Here is a 22,944-nt window from a genome sequence, read left to right as displayed (position 1 = left end):
AGTTACTAAAGTTGAATATATGGACAACTCTATGAAGCACCAAATCAGCTTCCACATTCATATCCAAGAGAATAGTGTATCTATTAGTACTAACAGTGCCACAATGCAACAACCCAAATGTCAATCAATAGTATACAAATCAATAGTGGATACATTTATTTTATTCAGACAATAGAATCATAAACAGCAATGAAAAAGGACTATCTACATATATGCAATGATATAAATCCTAAGGTTAAACAGAAGGCAGACTAAAAAATAAAAATGCAATTTTATATTATATAAATCCTACTCAACCACTGCTCAGGAATGCATAATTAAGTGGTGACACAAAAATACAAAAACAAAAAAATGATTACGCCAAAAGCTAGAACAGTGTTTATCTTCTGAAGAAAGGGAGGAAGAAATAAATGGAAAAGAGAACAAAGACACCTATTAGAGCAGGGGTCCCCAACCCCCAGGATGCAGATCGGCACTGGTCCATGGCCCATTGGGAACCAGGCCTCACAGTAGGAGGTGAGTGGTGGGCAAGTGAGTGAAGCTTCATCTGAATTTGCAGCCGTTCCCCGGCACTAGTGCATCACCACCTTAGCTCCACCTCAGATCACTGGAACACTGGTCCCTGGTGTCAAAAAGGTTGGGGACTGCTGTTTTAGAGTGCTGGAAATATTATTTCTTGACCTGGTGGATGGTTTATGTTCTGATAAATTGCTGGGCTATACAACTGTTTCCTGTACTTTTCTGTATTGGGCATTATATTTCACAATTAACATGTTTCCAAAAAGAAGTAACAGGAAGCTGAGAGACCACAGTTATCTTCTAGTACCTTATGATCACTAATCAAGAGTATGCCCTAACATTTAATAAAAATCCCTTTGTTGCTGGTGGTTTCAGTCTCGGTGGAATACAGAGGTGACTGACTATACAGGCATGGACTATCTGGAAAAACAACTGGTTCCAAGGCTTCTTTTGTGGGAGAGGAAATGGATGGAGAATGTGATGGAGTACTTTTCTTTCTCAAACCTAATCTCTTATCTGTTTTAAATTTTATATCTTCAAAAAACATTACTTACTCAAACACATTAAGTTTTCTTATTTTTTAATTAAGATTTATAAAAAAATCTTAACTTACTTTTATGACAGTTCCAAGAAAGAGTCTAACTGATTACTAAAGAGCCCTGAAAATTCAATTTCTTGTCATGGAATGTCTATCCTAGTATAAAGTGTAAGTTTCTACAAAAATGACTATAATAGTCCAAGAAAACAAACATAAATAAATTATGATGTTTCCTGTATCTCTATATAAAAGAAATATTAGATTTTAATTTAATTTTAAATTGAAACTCCCATCGTAACTACATAAGCCATAAATGTCACTTAGTGGTTTCTTCCACAATTAGAAGATATAAGATGATACTGAATAAAAAGGTACTCAAATAAAGAACTGGTTAGGTTTCTTTGAAAACTCTTTGCCATTGTGAAGCCAAGGGCAAGATTAAATTATTCATGATTTCTGAAGCAAACTGTTTTTATTTTCTGTTAAACTGTTAAAGAAAGTAAAGGACAAATGCAATTTCCCACTAATTATTCATTTAAAACATCAACACTACCATACATTTAACACACTCAAATACTGGTTCATATATCCAAAGCTGCTTTAAACTAGCTGGAAAAACAGTATTCCCTTTTTACTCATCTCACCCTTTTCAAAGACATTGGAGCAAATATACTTTTAACTTTAAATGCAAGAAATAGAACATTAAGATGCCAAAACTACACAAAAGACTGGCCATCAACTGATGATTATTGAAGCTGGATAACAGAAATATAGAGTCTATCGTAATGTTCCCTCTACTTTCATTATGTTTAATATTTTTTAACTTAAAAGGCTTCTAAAAATTCACATACATAAAAACAAAAAGGTTTAAAGCAGTGCATTAGTGGGCAGGAAAAAAACTCTATGAACAGACTTAGAAAATATAAAACTACTTATGATTTTTCCCCAAAAATGTCCTTCCTTTTAAGTTTCTGCTTAAAAAGACAGTAAAGGAACATACATATACTACAAACTGATGTATACTTATATATCACTTATTATAGCAATACTATATAATACAAGAGTGTATATAATGAAAGAAGGTATATACCAGTAAACGTACTTGCATCATCCCTTTCTATTCTGGTTCCATCACTAGTTGACACACAAGTAAAGTGTAGGGGTTCAACTTCCAGAAGTCCAGTGAGAGATGTGAAACTACCTTCGGCAGCTGTGCAACTACTGACCTTTCCATTTCCTAATACAGAAAAGAAACAAGTTTTTATGTTATGTGAATCAATCTTTAAAAGGCAACAGACATATTAAAAATTATACTCCTACTCCAATTTTAATTAGGAAAATGTGTAAACACACAACCTTCATACAGTGCTTCAACAATGGACATGGTATTAAGAAAACTAACAAATAGGAGATACTAGTTTCCTTGCTACAAAAGCAGAGTTGCATAAAAGCGACCCAGTGGCCATTCACATTAACAAGAAATAACAAGTGATATAGATTTTAAATGAGGAAAAAAATAATAAACTAGCTACTTATATTAGCTATTGCCTAATCTGTTGAGTATGCATAAAATCAGAATACATCTACGACATCAACTGTATAAATACAACACTAAATAAAAACTAAAGAAACATTCTAAAATATTAACACTTATCTATCAATGATTCTTTATAATTTGTATATATCACCAATTTTCTAGAATGAGGTATACTACTTTAGACTCATACAAATAGTTTAAATTAGCATATATTGTAGTAAAAAAAAAATCACATGGTCACAACTACATGAACAATGGTCACAACTACATGAACTACAGCACAGCAATAAAACCATAGCAAGAAGACTGAACAGACAAACAAAAGAATTAAGAATGTACGTGGTATGAAGGTGAAGAGTTTTTTTTTTTTTTTAGTACTTTCCAAATTTTCTGGAATTAGCATTAAACAGAATTAACAGATAAAGTAACACAGAAACTCAAGATGGAAAGAATGAGGAGATAAAAAAACTGTCATCAACAGTGGAGGATCTAAATTAAAAGCAAGACTAAACTGCCATAACCTGTTTTCCAATGTCCACTGGTGCCTAGCATTGGGCCTAACACAAGTGTTAAAAAAAATATTTAATGCACACTTAATATAAGATGTGGGTGATACAAAAGAAAAAGGACAGGCCTCTGTTGTCATAAACACATATTCTGTGTTAGAGGTTATGAGGCATTAAACTCTTAATTATGCAATTGAACTTTTAAAAAGAAAGTACAATATTTTACTTAAAAAAAGTTCAAAGAACTAATAAGAGGAAATTGGTCTAAGGCAAGGGGTAATAAAATACTTCCATGATGAGGTAATGAGATTTATGGGAAGAATAAAAGATTTTTATGTATTAATTCCATTGGAGCAGGGTAATCTAGGCAGAAGAAACAAAATGAATGAAATCTCTCCAATAGGAAGGAACATGGCACATAGGAGGAAATAAAAGAACAATATGGTTAATGAACACTTTTCAATCCAAAAAGCACTCCTCAGATCTTTCAAATAATTAAGAACTCTAAAGAGCTTTCACTTATATTGGTTATATATATATTGATATTTATCATAGAAGAGATTTTAAGATGAAATATTTTAAATAAATTTCTTAACAGTAATAAACTCATTAGATATAAAAATAGCACTCTTTGATAAAAGAATAACTTTAAAATAAAATTAACTTAATGGAAGAATAGCAATGTTTTACATTTTGCAAATCTCCTTAAAATCTGGCTTATCAGAGGATATATGGATTTTCCTATCTGCTTCTGCATTAAATGTGTTTTTAATATTTTTATATATATATAGTAGAAAAGTTTTATTAGAAGAAAAAGTACACTTCCAGACGTAGAACTGGGCCTGAATAAGAGAAGTGTGGCTCAAAAGGCTTAATATATTGTTTTTATAGTATATGAAAAAAAATTCAACCCAAGACAAACATGTAGTTGTCTTAGAAGATTTTAATAGCCTTACATACTCAAAAACTTCACAAGTGGCGGTTTAAAGATCAGTTGGCCAGTTTTTAACTTTTTTTTATTCCCGCCTACAGCACCTGGTCTTCCTAGATGGTCTCCCATCCAAGTACTAACCTCAGTTGGCAAATTTTTCTGATATCAGTAAACTTTTCAAACTCTATTGCACTAAGTTTAATTGGCCTATCTTGCACTTTTAAAGAATCTTTCACTCATGCATGATGTTGGAACATCATGCATTAATTATTTAGAAAATACTAGTTCACGACTATATACAGACCTTACAAATGTTAACACATTTCATTATGTTAACATATTTCATTATTTAATATCACAAAATGACATTCACTAATATACGCCATCAAAAAAAAAAGGCTTTAAGTACTGGGAAGCTGTCAAGCTCACTGTAGGGGATACACACTTCCTAAAATTCTAATTTTTGCTTAAAAGTTCTACTTTTAACATTGGCAACAAACACTATCAATTAGATAGGTACCGATTATCAGATAGGCAGGTTTTTTTCTATAAATTTTTGAGAAAATACCTGCCAAATAATCAAGTCTGAATACATATATTTTCCCTGTCATTCTTGCAAATAAAAATGGTGTTCCATGAAATAATTAGTTCAGCTCAAATAACTGCACAAGTATGTTTCCTTGAAACAGCCAGGCTTCTACAGTATGCATAAGTGTTTCATGCATACTTCCCATTTCATCATGAAATATTTAAAATTTTATTAATATAATTTTATTAAAATTATATTAATATAATTTTATTAAAATTATATTAATATAATTTTATTAAAATTTAAATATTTAAAATTTAATAAAATTAACAATTTTTACTGGTTCAAGGATATTTTGTAAGTTAAAGTGAAACTAGCATTTTTTTATTGCGAGTACCTAGTGAAGAACATCATGCTTTTTGCACAATCAGTACAAAAGTCAATGCAATGAAAAAAACAAATAACATTGTTCTATCATGAAAACAGTTGACCCACAGACTCCCTTAAAGGATCTCAGGAACCCTGAGGGGGTTGAAGGAATACACTTAGAGAATCATTGACCCAGAGAGAAAAGAGACTAACAGTGGCAATGGAAAGATAGCCAGATCATATGATTTTATATTCTATATTAAAGACTTTGGACTAGAGAGTAATGAGAAGACATAAAAAACATTTTAACGAGAGGTAAAGAGATCAGATTTGTGTTCATAAATGATCATACTTGTTGCAAAATGGAGGATGTACTGAAGTGAGGCAAGAACAGATGCAGAAAGACCAATCAGAAAACTATTATTATAGTCCAGGTTCAAGATGACTGTTGTGGCTTAAGACTGTCATCAGTGTGATCACGGGAGGTAAGAAAGTAAGCAGAGTTGAAATGGAAAAATAGATAGGATCTGGTGATAGCCTCTATGTAGAAGATGAGAAAGAATGGTATTGAGAATGACATTCAGATTTGTTTCGTACCACTGACACCATTAACTGAGAAGAGGAACACTGGAGAAGGACTAACAGTGAGGAATAAAATGATGAGACATTCATATGGAGACTTATCCGTATAAGTCACAATATCTAAGTCCCTTCTCCTGGGTATTCTATACTGAATGTAACTAGTCTTGCATATTTAACTCCCTGGCTTGGCCTGAGCTTTATGGTCTTCTCCTTACATTTTCTCTCCATAATGGATCTCCGTCTATCCTAAGGAATACAGAAGGCATCTATATATCTAGTTCTAACCTCTCCTCTGAGTTCCACTCATAAATAATGTGTTACTTGGATAAAGACAGATTGTCATGAAGTAGTCAGAGCCTAAATCATCAAATAGAAGCATATGCTCAAGGCAGCATAAGTCAGTAAATGGCAAGTAACGGGCTAGTAAGTGTAGTGTAATCACTTTCATTAACAACGTTCATGAACATGCACAGCAAACAATTCTAAATAGCTAAATATCCTATTAACAATGGTAACCTAAGAGGGTTAGAGAGGTTGGAGTTGAGGAATTTTACTTTTATTTCTATATTTGATTTTTCTCTTTTGCTTTTTTCACAATTCATAATTTACTTAAAAATAAACACAGACTAATTCCCAAAATCTACATGTATTTAAGGTGGCGATTATCTTAATATGTTTACAAATAAATTTTCTAACATTTTGGTTTACTAGCAGAGCTTTCAGTAAGTTCAAAAGATGGAAGCAAATAAATAATAAAACAGCCTTCACTTTATCTAACAAAACTAGATAAACACCAAATTCTAGTACTTGAAAAGATTATATAGCGTTGTACATTCCAATAAAGCATACTCTTCAGAAATGTAAACAAGGATACATGTAACGCTGTACAGAGTTTTCCTCAGGAGAGTGTGACAGTAGATGCAACAAATTATTTCTTTCTGCATCTTTGCTTAATATATATGAATTTTATTTTTTGAAATATGAAATAGCCATATTCTTTGATTTTATGGACAACAAAGGCACACCAAATAAAACTGAAAAGACTACAAGAAATAATATTTTAAACAGTCTCTTATGAGTATTTAAGTCGCTGACATGCAATGAAACAGAAATATAAAAAACAAATTCACAACCCTTTCAAAATTAACCTTAACATTTTTTGAGGAGTGAGTTAAAAAATCAAGGCGAATAATTTAATGATTCACGCATGTTAAGGTTAAGTTCTAAATTTTAGTTTTTAAAGACAGCATATAGTAACTATATTGTATTATGCCAAAGATAGCTTAAATCCAAGATAAAAAAATTCTGTAATTTCTTTAATAAATGAAGTTACTACCTGAAAGAACATCTGATAAATCAATTTCATCTGATTGAACACCAATGTTGCTGTTGTATACATTTTTACAAGAAGAGCCACTCATTTCCAAATCGAAGAGGACTGGATCAAATGGTGAGCTATATAATCCATATCTGAAAAATAAAATAATGTCCTAAAAATTTTCCTGTCACCCATCTAATTAACAAATTATTTATTTACTTAGTTTTAAAAAAGTTTGACACAGGGCAGGTGGGCACACAACCACATTTAACCCATTATATTCAGTGACTCTCAACTGTGTTCCTTGCAAACCTATACTCCAAAAGATATGGTTCAGAGACTCAATAAATGTGATTCCAATAAGCTAATAGCTAATGAACCCAAACTGAATCTTCATCTGCAGACTGAGCACAGAAGAGGTATGAGGTGGCCCTCCTTCACCTCAGCACTAAAATGACTCAGCAGAAAGTTCAAAGGCTTTGAATAAAATTTCATCAAAATCAAGATTTCCATACTAAAAAGATTACAAAATCATTGCGTTAAATAAAATACTCTACTTTAAATACTGAAGATCGGGCAAGAACTCAAATCTAACTTTTAGCTATTTCTTATTTCATTATGTTTAAGTTTTAGATTATCAGCAGGTGAAGAATACTAGTTAGAGGCTATAAGTGACTCATGTAATTCCACCTATAAAGTTTTAACAACAGAGAAACAAATTACCTTAAATGTTTCTTCCATTATCAAGAAATACCCCTTTTAGTATTTTTAATATAATTAGCCCTCTGAATAACCATTTCAGGACTTTCAAAACTGTGGAATCATTTAAAAAAAAAACGGGAAAAGAAAACCTTAGGCTAATATCATTTAGAAAAAGTCTAAGTATAAATAAAATGTACTTTTGAAAGAAAATTAGTTTTTAAACTGTGCAAAGGCAGTGTCATGTCCAAAAAGGACTATTATTAGTCAGTATGTATTTTAAAATACCTTGTCTGAAGTAAAGCCTCCATTGGCGTTAGCCTGTCCTGTAATTGTCTGGACACAGCAGTAAGCAAAGATGCACAAGCTGTACTGCACCCAGCCAAATCTTCATCTTTAACATAATTCAATAAGACAAAATACCAATAGACAGAACCTGAAAATAACAACAGAAATAATCAGTGTTTCCTCTCATTTTTCTGTAACAAAGAAAACTTCAGATTATATATTTATCAGCGTGTCCTCTTTTCCTAGAAAGATTTTCTTACAACCTGAAACTTACAAAGAAGGACCAATTCCTTGTTCCTTGGAGGACTCTAAGAAGATACTGACAAAGAAGTTCCAACATATTTTTTCAGAAGTACATCAAGTCACTTAGGCATTTAGGTTTTTAATAACATGAGATAACTCTGAGGGATATTATAAAATAGCTGGAAAAGTGGAGGTAGCAAGGCCTTCAAGCCATCCTTTCTGAAATACTGCTTCTCTGCATTAAAATTTTCAAAAACAATGGATGGCAGTGAGCTACAAATAACACGCTTCAGCAAGTGAATGAAGTATAGTTATTCTACACTGCCAGTTAGATACAGACCAACATGGCTAAAAGATGATTATGATAATGTATTTTAAGACTCTTTTATGAAATTTGAGATACCTAATTAAGTATGCCCCAGAATTTCAGCATCCTAGCTCTAAGACTATCTTCAAGAAATTGTATTAAACACAAAAGACTATTAAAGTAAACAACCAAGCCCAAAACATCCTACTCTATATAGTTTTATCCAATATATGTTCAATGTAAATATAAAGAGATTCTTTACCTAAATTAAGATATTGACAAAATACCCATTCGCCAACTTTGAAAAGGCTTTTTTTCTGGTATACCACAAAGATCAAATCCTTGTGAAATGTATTTATCTCACTGAGATAACTTGTTGAATGGGTTGGTTATTTCTAAGACAAAAGATAGAAATGTCTACAAAAAAATAACATTAGGTTTAAAAGGGCAAATCAGTAGTCTTTCATAGCAGCAGCATAAAACAGCAGACATTAAAAAACATTTTTAAAATCTCCATTACTTTATATACATGCTATTTTAGGAGACTGCTCTGTAAATTCCTACTTGATAGCCACATTCATTCTTAAATGGCATTTCTACACTCTTCAGGTGCTGGAACAAAAACCACTAGCCTGTTGTAGAGAATTCCAGTTGGCCATACAAAGCATATGCATGGACACAATATATGCATGGACAATTTTACTTATTTATGTTGTCTCTCTGGTATTTACTGGCATTTTAGTTTGCGGTATCTGATGTATAGTTAGTAAACAAAAAAACAACTCAATGATTTTAATGAAATACAGAAAAATATGGATAAGATGAATTGATAATTATACTTAACTCGCCCATTTTTTTCCTAGCATTATTCAATAGTGATTACCTGTGCATCCAATCAAAATATAAGAACCCCTTAAAAAATAAACTTCAGGGAAAAATAGGGGAATAATCAAGAAAAATATTACTAAATAATCCTAAATATACTGTAAAATATTTTCTGACTACAGTTATGAGTGATTAAATTAATTTCACATACCACCAGTTGCAGCTGCAGGTAAAAATGACATATTATCAAGTAAGGCCTTCAATAGAACAGATCCAAATCCTGGTTGACATGGGTCACATTTGCCATTACTAAAAAAAATTTTAAAAGAAAAAATTTAAATACTTTAATACTCAAGGTCCAAATTCAACCTAAACACGGTGCACTGATTATAAGAAAAATCTGCATTCAAACCAGATAGACAGCAAAAAGAGTAGGGATTGATTACACTAAAAGTCTTTGTAACTGTTTTCTTACACATTAAACCATTCTCTTTACAGAAAGGGGCTAACAAGCAGTCCAGTCAATATTGACTATTAGCTCTTAAATACTTTCTAGATAGTTTGAGTCTCAGGGTCCAAAGAAAGTGATCTGGACAATGTTAAAAAAAAGCCTGGTAAGACTGTCATATAACAGGGAATAAGGCCTCAGGTAGAGGATCCAAAGATGACCAGGGAAAGTAAGAGTGAAAGCGGGGAAAGTCCCCAAACTGCTACTAGTAAGCAGAAAAGCCTAGTAGACTTCTTTTATTAATAGATTTATTTAACATGACATTTTCCCTTAAAATTTAAAATTATTTCTTAGAATCTCAATAACCCTCATCAACTTTTGAAAATTTGTTTAAGTTATACATATAGTCAACGAAGATATTACACTAGAGACAAGGTATCACCTGCCAAACAGCAAGCACACCTAAAAAGGTATACTTTCAACTTAAAAAAAAAAAATCACCAACCTAATGCACAAAGCTAGAAATCGGGCACACTTATGGGCAATGCTTCGTCCTGCCTCAAAGAAGCAAACGCGTACAATGTCTGAGAGACATTTTCGTGTTTTTGAAAGCAGGCTCTCATTTCCTTCTTTTGAACTGTAAAACAATAGCAGACATTTAGACTCATCTTGAGCTTCCAATCATACATTCAAAAGGCAATCATCGATGGTAAGTAAAATCTTAATTATTAACCTTCCAGGTCCATTTGAATGTACTCCAGCTAACCAACAAAGAGTATCTAACACGAGGCTCTGGGCATGTTCTGTAATTTGGCCATCATCTGCTTTTCTACAAAGGGTGTTAAGAAGCTTCTCATGAAATTCTGAAAACTGTAACATGGCACATCGTTGCACTCTACAAAAAGGAAAATATAAGTACATTAACAACCAAAATAAAACAGACTAAACCACCTATCAAAATGTAGTCATATGATGTTTCATTTTCAATCATGAATACTACAATTTGAAAAAATGAAAAATTCAATATTACAATGAAATGTCAGTCTCTGAATTTAATGTTATAATATTAAAAGATTTAATATAGTATATAAGCAGTACAATGCTTATAAAAAGATTTAAAAAGAAATAAAGTTTAGGTATAGCCACTATGAAAAATAGTTTGGAGGTGCCTCAAAAAATTAAAAATAGAACTACCTTATGACCCAATAATTCCATTTCTGAGTATTTATCCAAAGAAAACCAAAACGCTAATTCAAAAGGATACATGTACACCTATGTTCACTAAAGAGCTATTTACAATAGCCAAGATATGGAAGCAACCTAAGTGCTCATCAACAGACGAATGGATAAAGAAGAAGCGGCACATATATACAATGGAATATTACTCAGCCATAAAAAAATGAAATCTCATCATTTGCAATGACATAGATGGACCTAGAGAGTATTATGCTAAGTGAAGTCAGACAAAGAAAGACAAATACCATATGATTCCACTTATATGTGAAATCTAAAGAACAAACTAAACAAAGTGGAAACAGACTCACAGAATAAACTGGTGATTGCCAGATGGGAGGGGCCCTGGGGGACTGGGCAAAAAAGGTGAAAGGATTAAGAAGTACTCTTTAGTAGCTACAAAAGAGTCATGGGATATAAAGTATAGCATGGAGAATATAGTTAATAATATTGTAATACCTATGTATAGTCCCAGGTGGGTGGGTACTAGACTAATTGGGGGGATCACTTTGTGAATTATATAAATTCTAATTTATATAATTTATAAATGTCTAACCACTAAGCTGTACACCTGAAACTAATATAAATTAACAGTGAATGTCAAATCTAACTGTAAAATTAAAATTTAAAAAAAAAAAGGAACAAAAAAAAAGAAATGAAGTTTACAATAATGTATTATATTCATAAAGAGTGAATAAAACTTCATATTCCTATATTTCTTTCCTCATTCTACTGATATTGTATTCCTGGTATATACCGAGCAGTATGTAGACACCATGGATAAACTAATGAAGTAGAAAGACAATTCATATCCTTGCTGAGGTTACAAGTTCTTAATAAGAGAAACTGAAAAAACTCAAAAATTTTTGAGTAAATGAAATTTAAAAATATTATGTGTATTAGTATGTTTATTGGAATTTTTCCTTTGTACGTACTTTTATTACTATAAGAATAACAGGAAAAGGGAATGAAGTTACCTTTCCTTAGAAATTGAAGTTTTCTTAAATCTTCGAATTGTGACTGAGACCTCCTGAAGTAAGTCACAGCCCCGGAGGTTTTCAGATTTACGGGTGCCACCTGCATTTTCATTCTTAACATTAGATGATTTTTCCTAAACATACAAAATTAAGTAATTGAATGAACAAATGATACTAAACTTGTTTACTAGTAAAGGTTTCAAAGGACAATAATTGAATTATGATTATCAAAACATATGTCTCAAAATGATAGCTCTTACCCTATATTCAGTAAATGACTACTTTCCCCCAGAATTATAATAGAAGATAGTTACTATTTTTAAAGGAATAAAGCAATAATTAAAGATTATAAAGCCGAAGTCCTGAGTCCAAGTCTGAACTATAACACTTATATATAAGCTATATGAGATATGCCAGACCCTCAATCTCTAAGGTTCATTCACTTTCAATATGAAAAATGGAGATGATAATAATAGCACCTGCTCTGCCTACCTCAGAGTTATTTTGAGGATTAAATCAGATAAAGTACACAGAAGTCCTTGAAAAATTGGAAGACCTATACAAATATAAGATGATTGGTGTTACTGATATTGCTACTGTTGCTTATAAACAATGATGATAGCGAAACAAAATCTCCAGAGTTCAGGAAAATCCAAGATCAGACAATATGAAGAGACTGCATGGTACACAGCTAGTTGCAGAAAAATCAACCATGAAATTACAATTTATCTCGAAAATCGCTTCCCAACATCTTTTCCTGCATCCTCCCAAATGTTTACCAAAAAACGAACAAACAAACAAACAAAAAACAAACAAAAAAAACAGGTAGTGAGTTTCCCGTAGAGGGCACAGAAACAAACTCTCACATCTAAGGAAAGTTAAGTATTATGGCCTAAAATAATTATAAAAGGAAGTACCTGCTAATGATTACTCCCTACTGAATATACTTTATAAATGTTATGTAGTTGCTTAAAGTTAATTCGAAATATTTTCTTCTTAAATATATTTTTTAAGTCACTGTAAAGAAAAATACAAACAAACCAGTCGTCTATTGAAAATTCAACACAGGGTTATACCATTTTCAGTAGTGTGTCAAATCTCATCCACAACATTTAAATCACCATTGTTATAGTTCAAAGTAACAGTATTTCATACCTTGCCTGCTGCAACTTTTGCCAAAAGTGAAGCAAGTGAATAGCCCTTGTTACTCTGGTGTTTTAGGGATGGAAGTCTTACTACAGGACGTATACTCCCATTACAGATCTCATCTGTTCCTCTTTCATTCACTGCCTTGACATGGATTAAAAATGAACGATATTTTCCTCCTGCAATACCTAGAGAAGCAGTGTAGAATGGGATAAAAAAAAGTGAATCACCAATGAGCAAACTGTTTTTCATCTTCATAGAGAAAGTTAAATAACTAATTCCACAAAAAGGAAAACACACCTGTTCAGAATTTTTTCAAATTATACTGTTTGAGTATATTATAGTTGAATAACCTTCATATGTTGCTAGCAAAAGAACAAAAAGCTACAGAGGCTATATGAACAGCATAAGACATAAAATTATGACTGATTGTTATAAACATTTGGCATATTTTCCCCAATGAAGTTATTCATTTTAATAAAAATGCTGAGAACTGCAGAAAAACACAAAGAAAAAACTAACATCAAAGCATCTAGAGATAATAATGATGTTATCATTATGTGTCTCCAGCTAGTCTTTTTATGCATGCATTCACACACTTACACATGCGTATGCACAGATACACATAAGCATTATATTAACAGTTGAAAAAGCACAGGCTTTGGAGTCACTACCTAGGTTTGAATAACGGCTCTGCCATCTATTAGGCATGTGACAAATTTATCTTTCTGTGGTTTAGTTCCTTCAAATGTAAAATGAGAAAAACAGTACCTACCCCAAAGATAACTGAAATACTTATACAAAGGAAGCGCTTGATAAATATTGATTGTTAGTATCACCAACATGTTTTATTTTAACTAAACTGAGATCATACTATATAATCTGTAAAATATATTGCAAAAATACTCAAATTAATACACCCACCAGCAAACCATCTGCCTATTGCTGCCTCAATAGCAAATCTTACTGTGGTTACAAAAGCTACCTTTCTTGTTTTTGACTGATCTGCCTGCCTACTGTGCTAGCTCTCACTGTTACTCTCTTCTTATTGCTGTATTACTCTATGTTCTATAACTGACAAGACTCTCCCTCTCAATTTTTTTTCCAAATTTATTTGACCCACACATCATCCTTTTATTCTTCTATATAAACTTAGCAGTCATTTTCTCTAGTTCCAAATATTTCTTGGAAATTTGATGAGAAAAATAATCATTCTTAGTAAATTCAAAGAAAATTAACACTTTTAAATGTTAGCCTTTTGAAAAACATGTCATATAACTGCATCTATTTTTATCAAAGCCAACATTTTTGTCTTTATATAAAAATTTAAGTTTCACACTCATTCAATAAAACTAAATTATACTCTCAGCAATATGAAAGATTTTATTAGTTTTGTTCACTATTAGTATGTGGCCTTATGCCATCACACGGTCTCATAAACTTAATGAATGAATGAGATATTGTCAAGAGAGCATATTAGAACTTCTATATATACTATATCTGCAACCAAAGGTAAATGTGTAAATGTGGACAAACATTATGAATGGAATGTACACAAATTAAAACAGTTGTTATTTAGGTGGTCAGATATTTTTCTTGGTTTAGAGAAGGATCTCCACACCAGACCCCACCTCTAAATTTACTTAAATAATCCAGCTAAGTGGATTATTTGCTTGTTGCTGTTTCTAATTCATCTCCACACCAGACCCTACCTCTAAATTTACTTAAATAATCCAGCTAAGTGGATTATTTGCTTGTTGCTGTTTCTATTCATCTCCAGGATACATAAACTGAAATTGAAATCCTACTACTGCAATAGTATTTATATAATAGCCAATTATTTTAAAACATACATTAATTATAACTTGTTTGAAACACTCAAATCATTACATCTGATGCAATCAAAACTCTTCTGTAAAAACCTACTTAAGAGATGACATTATAACAATATACAATAAGCACTCTAAAGACACCGGACTCTGAAATGATGGGAAAGGCAAACATGCCACCCTGTGTTCACTTTCTTTATGCTTCTTTCAAAAAGCACTGAGACCTTCAAGACAAGGAAAGGAGAAACAGAAATTTCACATGAAAATAGTCATTTATGAGAGGAATTCATCTTAACTACCAGGAAACTGAGGGAACTGCTAACAAAAATCTCAAAACAATATTCCTTTTTTGAGATCGGTTTTTTAAAAACTATTTTTATGAATGTGGTATTATTTATTCTGCTTTTGTAAAATATGTTACTTTACCTTTAACAAGTTTGGGGCTTGTTAACGTTAACATCCCAGCATGCCCTGATAGATCAAGGCCACTAGCAAGCCATACTGGCCCACAAAGAATGTCTTCCTTATGATCTTCCAGAAAGGGACATAATCTAAGACCTAAAAAGAAAATTACATATTTTCTTTTAGTGTGTAATTTAAAAAGTAATATTTATTAAACAAATATCCATCCCACTTACATATACTACCACCACACAAAGTACGATACTCGGAATATGTTCAAGTAAGAATTCACTGTCATGCTAAGGAACTATAATTGATTATCTGCTATGTTGTTTTCCATTCCCATTTTAATTACATTCACCTTGATTTTCAAAACAATAAAAAATAAAACCATGACATATTTCAAATCCCAAGATATTAAAAGACAAGAATTGCAAGTATTAGCGCAGCTGTGTTCACAAAGACGAGCTGAAAGTGAAAGCACACTGCCAAAGCAGAATATAGGTTATTTCTTAATCATGTTCTTAAAACCAAGTTTTTGCAAGCCATAAAGAAATCTTTGCCCATCATGATGCATTTGGATCACTACTCCTTTTACTGTCATGGACAACAGCTCTATAATTTAACTCACACTGTGATTCCTCTACATCCATGTGCTGCATTTCTTCATTCAAATCAACCAGGGACGGTTTCCCATTTTGTTCCACTTCAATGTTAAGAGCTGGAGACAAAGGAAAGGTGATCTGCCTATCTACTGCTGTTTCTAGAGGATAAAAATATTAGTAAACTTAATTTTGCTTAATATCAATGACTTATGTGCCTAAAATTCTAAAATTTTCTGTTAAACTGGGAACTGCTGTGATTTTCATCACAGATGCCATAAAATGGTTGTCAAGAGGAAGAAAATCAGATTCAATTAATTCTTTCATACATTCTTCTCTCTCTTAATGGTAGTAAAATATTCACCTGAAGAAATAATATGCTGGTAACTGAACTAACAGTTTTTACCCAATGCTGCAGAGTACCGGCATCTGCAGTTTTAAAAATACCAATGCCTAAGTCCTAGACCCAATTAAATCAGAATCCGTCATGTTTCAAAAGAATACATACACACAAAAAGTCACACATAAGTAGACAACATACATACGTATTTCTGAAATAGGAAATTTTTCAGGTTTCAATGTTTTTAACCCCTGGTGTAAAGTAGCCTTTTTACTCTGAAATTATCTCCTGCCTTTTAAACTAACTTATTAAGAAGAAAGCACTGAGAAGTAACATCTAGTTCCCAATATGCTAAATGTGTACAATCTACTTTAATAACTCAATATATCAAATTCTGAACTTGTAAGATAACTAAAGATGGGTATATTTCTGGCATTACATGAAAGGCTGGGTTTCATGAATAATCTTAAAAGAATATGTGACTTCTATAACAAGTTCTTTTCCCAATCAAGTCTCCTCTTAAGAGAAATGAGTAAGTCTAGTAATGCTAAAAGTAAAACCAATTCACCAAGGAACTAATTGCATTTTCCAAAAAAACCCACATAACTGAATTATTCGAATTTATGCAATTCTGAACAATATTGAGTTACTGAAAAGCTCTACAATGTTCTCAAGATTAACTTTTCTAAATAAAACCACTAAAAGTAGAGTAGAAAACTAGCTGGGGGTGTGGGGGAGGCAGGAGAGAAGGAGGGGAGAGACGGTCAAACCTGAACAGTTAAATTGAAATTAGTCTTTTTAAGAAATCAACTACAAGGTAAAATCTTCAAATATAAGTTGATTTATTCTTACCATTGACTTTCCCTAAGCCCGGAGCTTTATTTTTCAGCAGTGTCACTTGTATCTGTGGAATATTGGTGATGTTTGAGTTCAAAACGAATTTGAAGTCCACATGTCCAACCATACAAGCTTTAGGTAGAACCAATTCAAATACATGTTCGTCCCAGCTGTTGCTGTTAAATAAGGGTGGAAATACTAAATAAAGCAAAAATCTTTCTTGGCCATAACCATATTATCACAAATATCTCCTTTCACACACTGATTTTTAGCCTCCAACAAAACTTAATGCTTCTCACAATGGAATCAGGAGAGAAGATAAGCAGCCCCTAATAGAGAGGTTAGACTTAGGCAATGAATGAATGATCCTACCTTATGAATTGATACCTGCCTTGGAAACTATACATTATAATAAATTTGTGTTTCTTACAGTGTGGACGAATGCATCAAAATTATCTGCAGATTCCTGGGCCCCACCCTAAACCTATGAGTATGGTCCCAGGAATCTACAGTTTAAAATAAGAATTTCTTGTATCTTTTTTACACTTGTCCTTTCTGACTTAAACTATAAATGCTGAAAATAAAAACATCTCCAAACCACATTTCTCCAACAAATTCCAGAGTCACATCCAAAAGTCTACCAGCCATGTCAAATTTACCATAAATAAATCTAAACTTCATGATTACCCACTCCAATCTCAGTGAACAGAAATTCCTTTCTCAACTAGCTCAGTCCAAAATCTCAGTCATCCCTGACCCTTCTCTCATACCATATGTTCAAGATATCAGCATATACTGTTCCTTCTACCTCCAAATTGTATCCAGAATCTGACCCCTCTTTCCACTGCTTCCATCAATTATCACCATAGTCAAAGCTACCATCACCATTTCACATGGATTACCACAACAGCATCTAAACTAAATCCTTGTTTCCATCCTATACATACCATACACACAACTACTGTCAACAGACCAGTCTAACTGTATCTTTCTAATAGATAAATTATATCACATCACTCTTGTACTCAAAACTGTCAAACATCTTCCCATCTCACTCAGCATTAGTCTCACTATGGCCTATAAATAACCTGATTATCAGCTACTTCTTTTGACCTTACCTCTTTCCACTTTCCCCTACGTTAACTGCACTCCTAGAATTCATAAAACACATTCCTCGAGGTCTTTGTACTTGCTATTGCCTCTGAATTAATATCTTCATGGAGGCCTTTCTTAGTCCCCTTATACTAAAAATATCACAAACATTCTCTCTCTCTCTCACTCTCACATACATATACACCCAACAACTACTCAATAACCATACTGTTTTAACAGATTTCATAGCTTTTATGACTATATGATATAGTAGATATTTGCTTACTGACTACCTCCTCTAGAATATAAATTCTATGACTGTCATATTACTAATGCCTACAAGAGTGACTGTGTAAAACAAACATTTAAATATCTGTTAAATTAATGTGTGGACTAAAAAATCAAACTAAGTACAGTGGTGGGTTACTCTCACTATTTATTCCATAACTAAAAATATGCAAAATTTCTAAAATTAAGGTGACAAATGAAAGGTACAAAAGCTATTAATATAAAAAAGAGAAACAGTAATATATCTAGAATTCTATATTGCCAAATACATACATGGACTTAAAATTAAATACTCTGAAACAATGTTTTACCTGTCAGTCTGTAGTTTCCAAGTTCTAGTATGCTGAGCAGCATCTCCGTGGTGTTGCTGATGCAAATGCTGAGGATGCCTCCTTTGCTGCTGTTCTTGCTGAACTTCTACCCAACATGGAGGAACAGTAGCTGAAAACCGTGGAGTCAAAGTCTCAAAGCGGGTTAGCTCCACTAAAGATGTCAAGATGTCAAGGGTGAATGGCTGGTCCACCAATAAATCAACTCCTTAACAATAGTAAATGTAGAATTTGAAATAGATTTAAAAAAAAAGTTTTAATTGACGTTTTGTCTACTCAAACGGCAACATTTACCAAATAACCTGAAAGTTAATAATAATGTGGGCTCAGATGTTAACATGAAACTTAAGTAACTAGCAGTGACTATATTACAGGCATAAGAAAAATCCGTCTTGAATATTTTAAATTATAAAGAGGGTACTCATTATTGGAGAAACCCAAACAACCTGTTAGAAGAGTCCTGACTGAGCTTTAAAAAGCCCTAATTAAGAGCAACAAAAGTAACAGTGCTAAATGTAAGCCAAACTTACAACATTCAATAATTAATTTTTAGAATTTTTTACAAAACAAAATGTTAAACATTAGCAAGTACATAACATCTGCCATTTTAAACAGTATTTTTTGCATTCTGTGGTAGTTAAAAATATATTATACCAGCATTATAACAATAATGACCAACTTCGGAGAGATTAGTTTTCTTTTATAAATACGTGTATTCACATTTGTGAAATGTCTAACACTGGAAAAAGCTGAAAGGCCATTGTTCTTGTTCCAATTAACAAAAATAAGTTAAAAAAAAAAACTGAAATATAAAATCTGATAGGTTTAGAATGTCTTCACAAAGAAAATTTACACTGAGTTTTAGAAAACCATTACAAGTATACTTCGAACCACATTTTTTCTCAAAGCTTAGAGCTTTATGAATCTGACTGAAACTATATTAACTGTTTGTAAATAGAAATAACGCTTCAATGTCAGGATACGTTCTAAGAAATGCATCATTAGGTGCGAACATCATAGCATGTACTTATAAAAACCTATATGGGATAGCCTAGGCTATATGGTATGGCCAACTGCTCCTAGGCTACAAGCTTGTTTAGCATGTTACTACACAAAAAAACAAGATTAAATCAAGCACAAGTGAAAATTATGCAATCATGAGACACCTTAAAACATGAGATGAGGCTACTGCCAGTATAACATGGCATAGTGTTTTATGAAAAACTTTTTTTCATAAGTTGAAAAAGTACACTCTAAAATAATGATAAAAAGTATAGTACAGTAAATACATAAGCCAAGAGCTCAGTCATTTATCAAGTATTATGTACTGTACATAACTGTATGTGCTATACTTTTATATGACTGGCAGCGCAGTTGGTTTGTTTACACCAGCATCACTACAAACACCTGAGTAATGCTTTGTGCTACAATGTTACACCAGCTAAGACTTCATTAGGAGATAGAAAATTTTCAGCTCCATTATAATCATATGGGACAACCATCATATATACTATATGGTCCATCGTTGACCAAAATGCCGTTATTTCCTTCTCTAAAATTTAATTCATGGATTTTCCACTAAATAGCATTTTTATGACCTCTACATGCATATTCTTCTCCATTATACCAATAACCTACAAAATATGAAAACATTCAGCATGTTAGCTTTTTAAATCAAGTTGTACAGTTCATCAAGACAATCAAGTCTTGACTAATTATAGCAAAAGACATGAATCAATGTATCCAATTAGTGGACAATCTTGCCTCCCAAGAGCCATTTGGATGGGGGCAACTGTGTGTCCTACTGTAATCTAGTAGGTAGAAGACAGGGATGCTGCTAATACAGCACAGGCCAGCCCTCCCACAACAAAGAATTATCTAGCCCAAAATGTCAATAGTGTTGAGGTTGGGAACTCCTGATAGATAAGATAGTGAAGACAACCGTATATTATAGCAATAACCACTGAAGTTAACATGTTATTATACTAGTAATCACTAAAAGTTTGCCTCTGATGCAAAGAAAAATGATTAAATGTCCAAATATAAGTGTCCATCAGGACCAAATACCAACTCTATGTATTACTTCTATTTAGAATATGTTTGAGTTTAAACATGCTATTCATTAAAAATTTACTAAACTTCTTTAAAATGCTAGATTTGGGAGATAAAATGTAGTAAGTGATAAGTGTAAAACATAAGCTATGGAAATACAAAAGAACAGTAAGCATAAAAGTTGGGGAAAGAGAGCTCAGTGTAACATGTGAAGAGCATGAAACTGAATTACACACTTAGGAAATCATGAAAAGTTTACTATAACTAAACATTGAGAAGACTAGAGTCATTTCATAAAAGTCCACAAAACAAGTAAAGATTTTTAAAAGCAGGAGAAATATGCTAGCATTATTTTTCAAAAATATAGTTCTAAAGTGCAGTATAGAACAAGGATGGGAGAAGCAGCAAAAACAAAAACAAACTTATTTAAAGTTTCACAGTGGGGCAATGAGGGTCTATATATATTATATCAGGGAGAGAATATTCTTTCTGCTTTTCAATTCTAGTAGTAATGTCAGTATTATTAGCTATTCCACTGACTTTATACTTAATGAAATTTTTTTTTTCCTACATAACTAGAGCAAAAGCTCCTTAGTAGCCAATACAATGTTTTTCTCTCTTAGGTGACCTCACCAATATTGGTCAACCTACCACAGGTTGAGAACCATTTCTTATTTTAATGTATATAACATTTCCTAACAAACGTAAAAGTGATTTTTAAAAAATATATACAAAAACAAGCCTGGTGAAAGAATGTCAACAAGCAAACGAACTCCCCCAACAAAGCAATGAGGAGTTGACTATAAAAACTGAAATGATGTTTAAGATTATATAAGACTCAAACCTTTGACCATAACAAAAATTTGCTTTTAAGAAATCATTTAAAAACTTATTATCATACCTGAAATGCCAGGACTTGAGGGGTTTGATAAAGGTTTGGAACCTTCTGAAGATGGTTCTATTCCTTTAGAAAGAGATCCATCCACTAGTATATCAGCTTCATCAATATCATCACAAGTTCCTCCAATTTGGAGAAAATGAAGCTCACCACCTACAGTGCAGTAAAATTCCATCAACACAGATACATGGAAAATGGGTACACATACAAATACATACTACTGAGTTAAGAAACCTAATTTATTTTAACGTCGCTCAACAAATAAATGAACTACGAAAGTGATATATTTCCAAGAATTTAGAAATTAAATTGCCAAGGAATTACAACTGAAAATTAAACTGAATTAAGAAAATGGCGAATACATACTAATATATGGAAAGTTATTTATCTAGTACTTATTATGTGTAAGATATTATTTTACATGCTTAAATTAATTCATTTAGTCTTCACAAAAGCACTTGAGATAGGAACAATTATTGTAGCCACTTTACAGATGAGGAAACTGATACACTAGCTGTACTGGGATCCACAGCCCAATTTCTTAATCCCAGTATAACGAAACTAAACAACAATTCTTAATTGTTTGAAGCACTCACAATGAAATGAAATCAAATTCAATTTCTATTTTTCATATCTCTGACAGAAAAAACTGAATGCAGACTTAGCAAATTTTTAAGACAAAAATCAATGAATAAAAGTATATTCTAATAAGAGTATTTGGAAAGTCACTTCTAGAACTACAGTTGATAAATCTTCTTCCTGAAAAGCAACTTTATAAAAACCTGGACAAAACTGTCATTCAACCAGGATGTGGCAAGCCATGAAAAAACAGCAGATTCACTGCTGCCAGAGGCAGCTCAAAGGATTTGGAGAGCTGTCAGTTTAAAGTGGCTCAGTGGCAACAAAAATGAGGCCCATCAACTGTGATACCTAAAGTCAGGATCCTATCTGGGGTGAGCGAATCACCAGAAATAACCAAGGATTTGACAGAGAATTTAAAAGAAAAAAGTGAGAGAAATACAGGATTCTTGGTAAACTCTCCACATATCCCACATTGAACAGAGGTTATACACATGTGTAGCAAAGACTAGATGAGGCCCAAGCCATCAACACATTCCCAGGCAACTAAGTCTCCACGTCAATGCAGCAAAGACCTGAAAGGGCACAACAGAAAAAAGAAAAGAAAAGAAAAGAAAGAGAAGAAGAGAGGAGAGGAGAGGAGAGAGGAGACCGGGCGCAGCCTGCGGTTGTCCGGGGAGCATTAGGAACACAAGAAAAGG

General features: G+C 32.5%; 1 protein-coding gene across 12 annotated transcripts in view; it reads right to left on the bottom strand.

The window, feature by feature from the left end:
• Positions 1 to 22,944, bottom strand: part of BIRC6 (baculoviral IAP repeat containing 6) — a 189,398-nt gene that overhangs the window by 115,031 nt on the left and 51,423 nt on the right. For 6 of the 12 annotated variants that reach the window (XR_003045851.1, XM_025045690.1, XM_025045688.1 and 3 more), the window contains exons 11-23: positions 21,668 to 21,817; positions 18,697 to 18,922; positions 17,021 to 17,181; positions 15,858 to 15,989; positions 15,251 to 15,382; positions 13,005 to 13,183; positions 11,850 to 11,983; positions 10,373 to 10,534; positions 10,145 to 10,276; positions 9,403 to 9,500; positions 7,817 to 7,964; positions 6,848 to 6,981; positions 2,148 to 2,294 (exon numbers count right to left, since the gene is read on the bottom strand). Coding sequence is in view for 11 of the 12 variants with exons in the window: in XM_025045690.1 (XP_024901458.1) it covers positions 2,148 to 2,294; positions 6,848 to 6,981; positions 7,817 to 7,964; positions 9,403 to 9,500; positions 10,145 to 10,276; positions 10,373 to 10,534; positions 11,850 to 11,983; positions 13,005 to 13,183; positions 15,251 to 15,382; positions 15,858 to 15,989; positions 17,021 to 17,181; positions 18,697 to 18,922; positions 21,668 to 21,817 (1,935 nt within the window). In the remaining variant the exon portion in view is untranslated. The remainder of the gene's footprint in view (positions 1 to 2,147; positions 2,295 to 6,847; positions 6,982 to 7,816; positions 7,965 to 9,402; positions 9,501 to 10,144; positions 10,277 to 10,372; positions 10,535 to 11,849; positions 11,984 to 13,004; positions 13,184 to 15,250; positions 15,383 to 15,857; positions 15,990 to 17,020; positions 17,182 to 18,696; positions 18,923 to 21,667; positions 21,818 to 22,944) is intronic. The other 6 variants (XM_025045689.1, XM_025045693.1, XM_025045691.1 and 3 more) reach the window with 4 other exon arrangements.

Source organism: Pteropus alecto, unplaced genomic scaffold (assembly GCF_000325575.1).
Source record: "Pteropus alecto unplaced genomic scaffold, ASM32557v1 scaffold61, whole genome shotgun sequence".
In the NCBI taxonomy this organism is placed as follows: Eukaryota; Metazoa; Chordata; class Mammalia; order Chiroptera; family Pteropodidae; genus Pteropus; species Pteropus alecto.
Note: the sequence above shows the minus strand (reverse complement) of the source record. Positions and strands in the feature narration are given on the sequence as shown.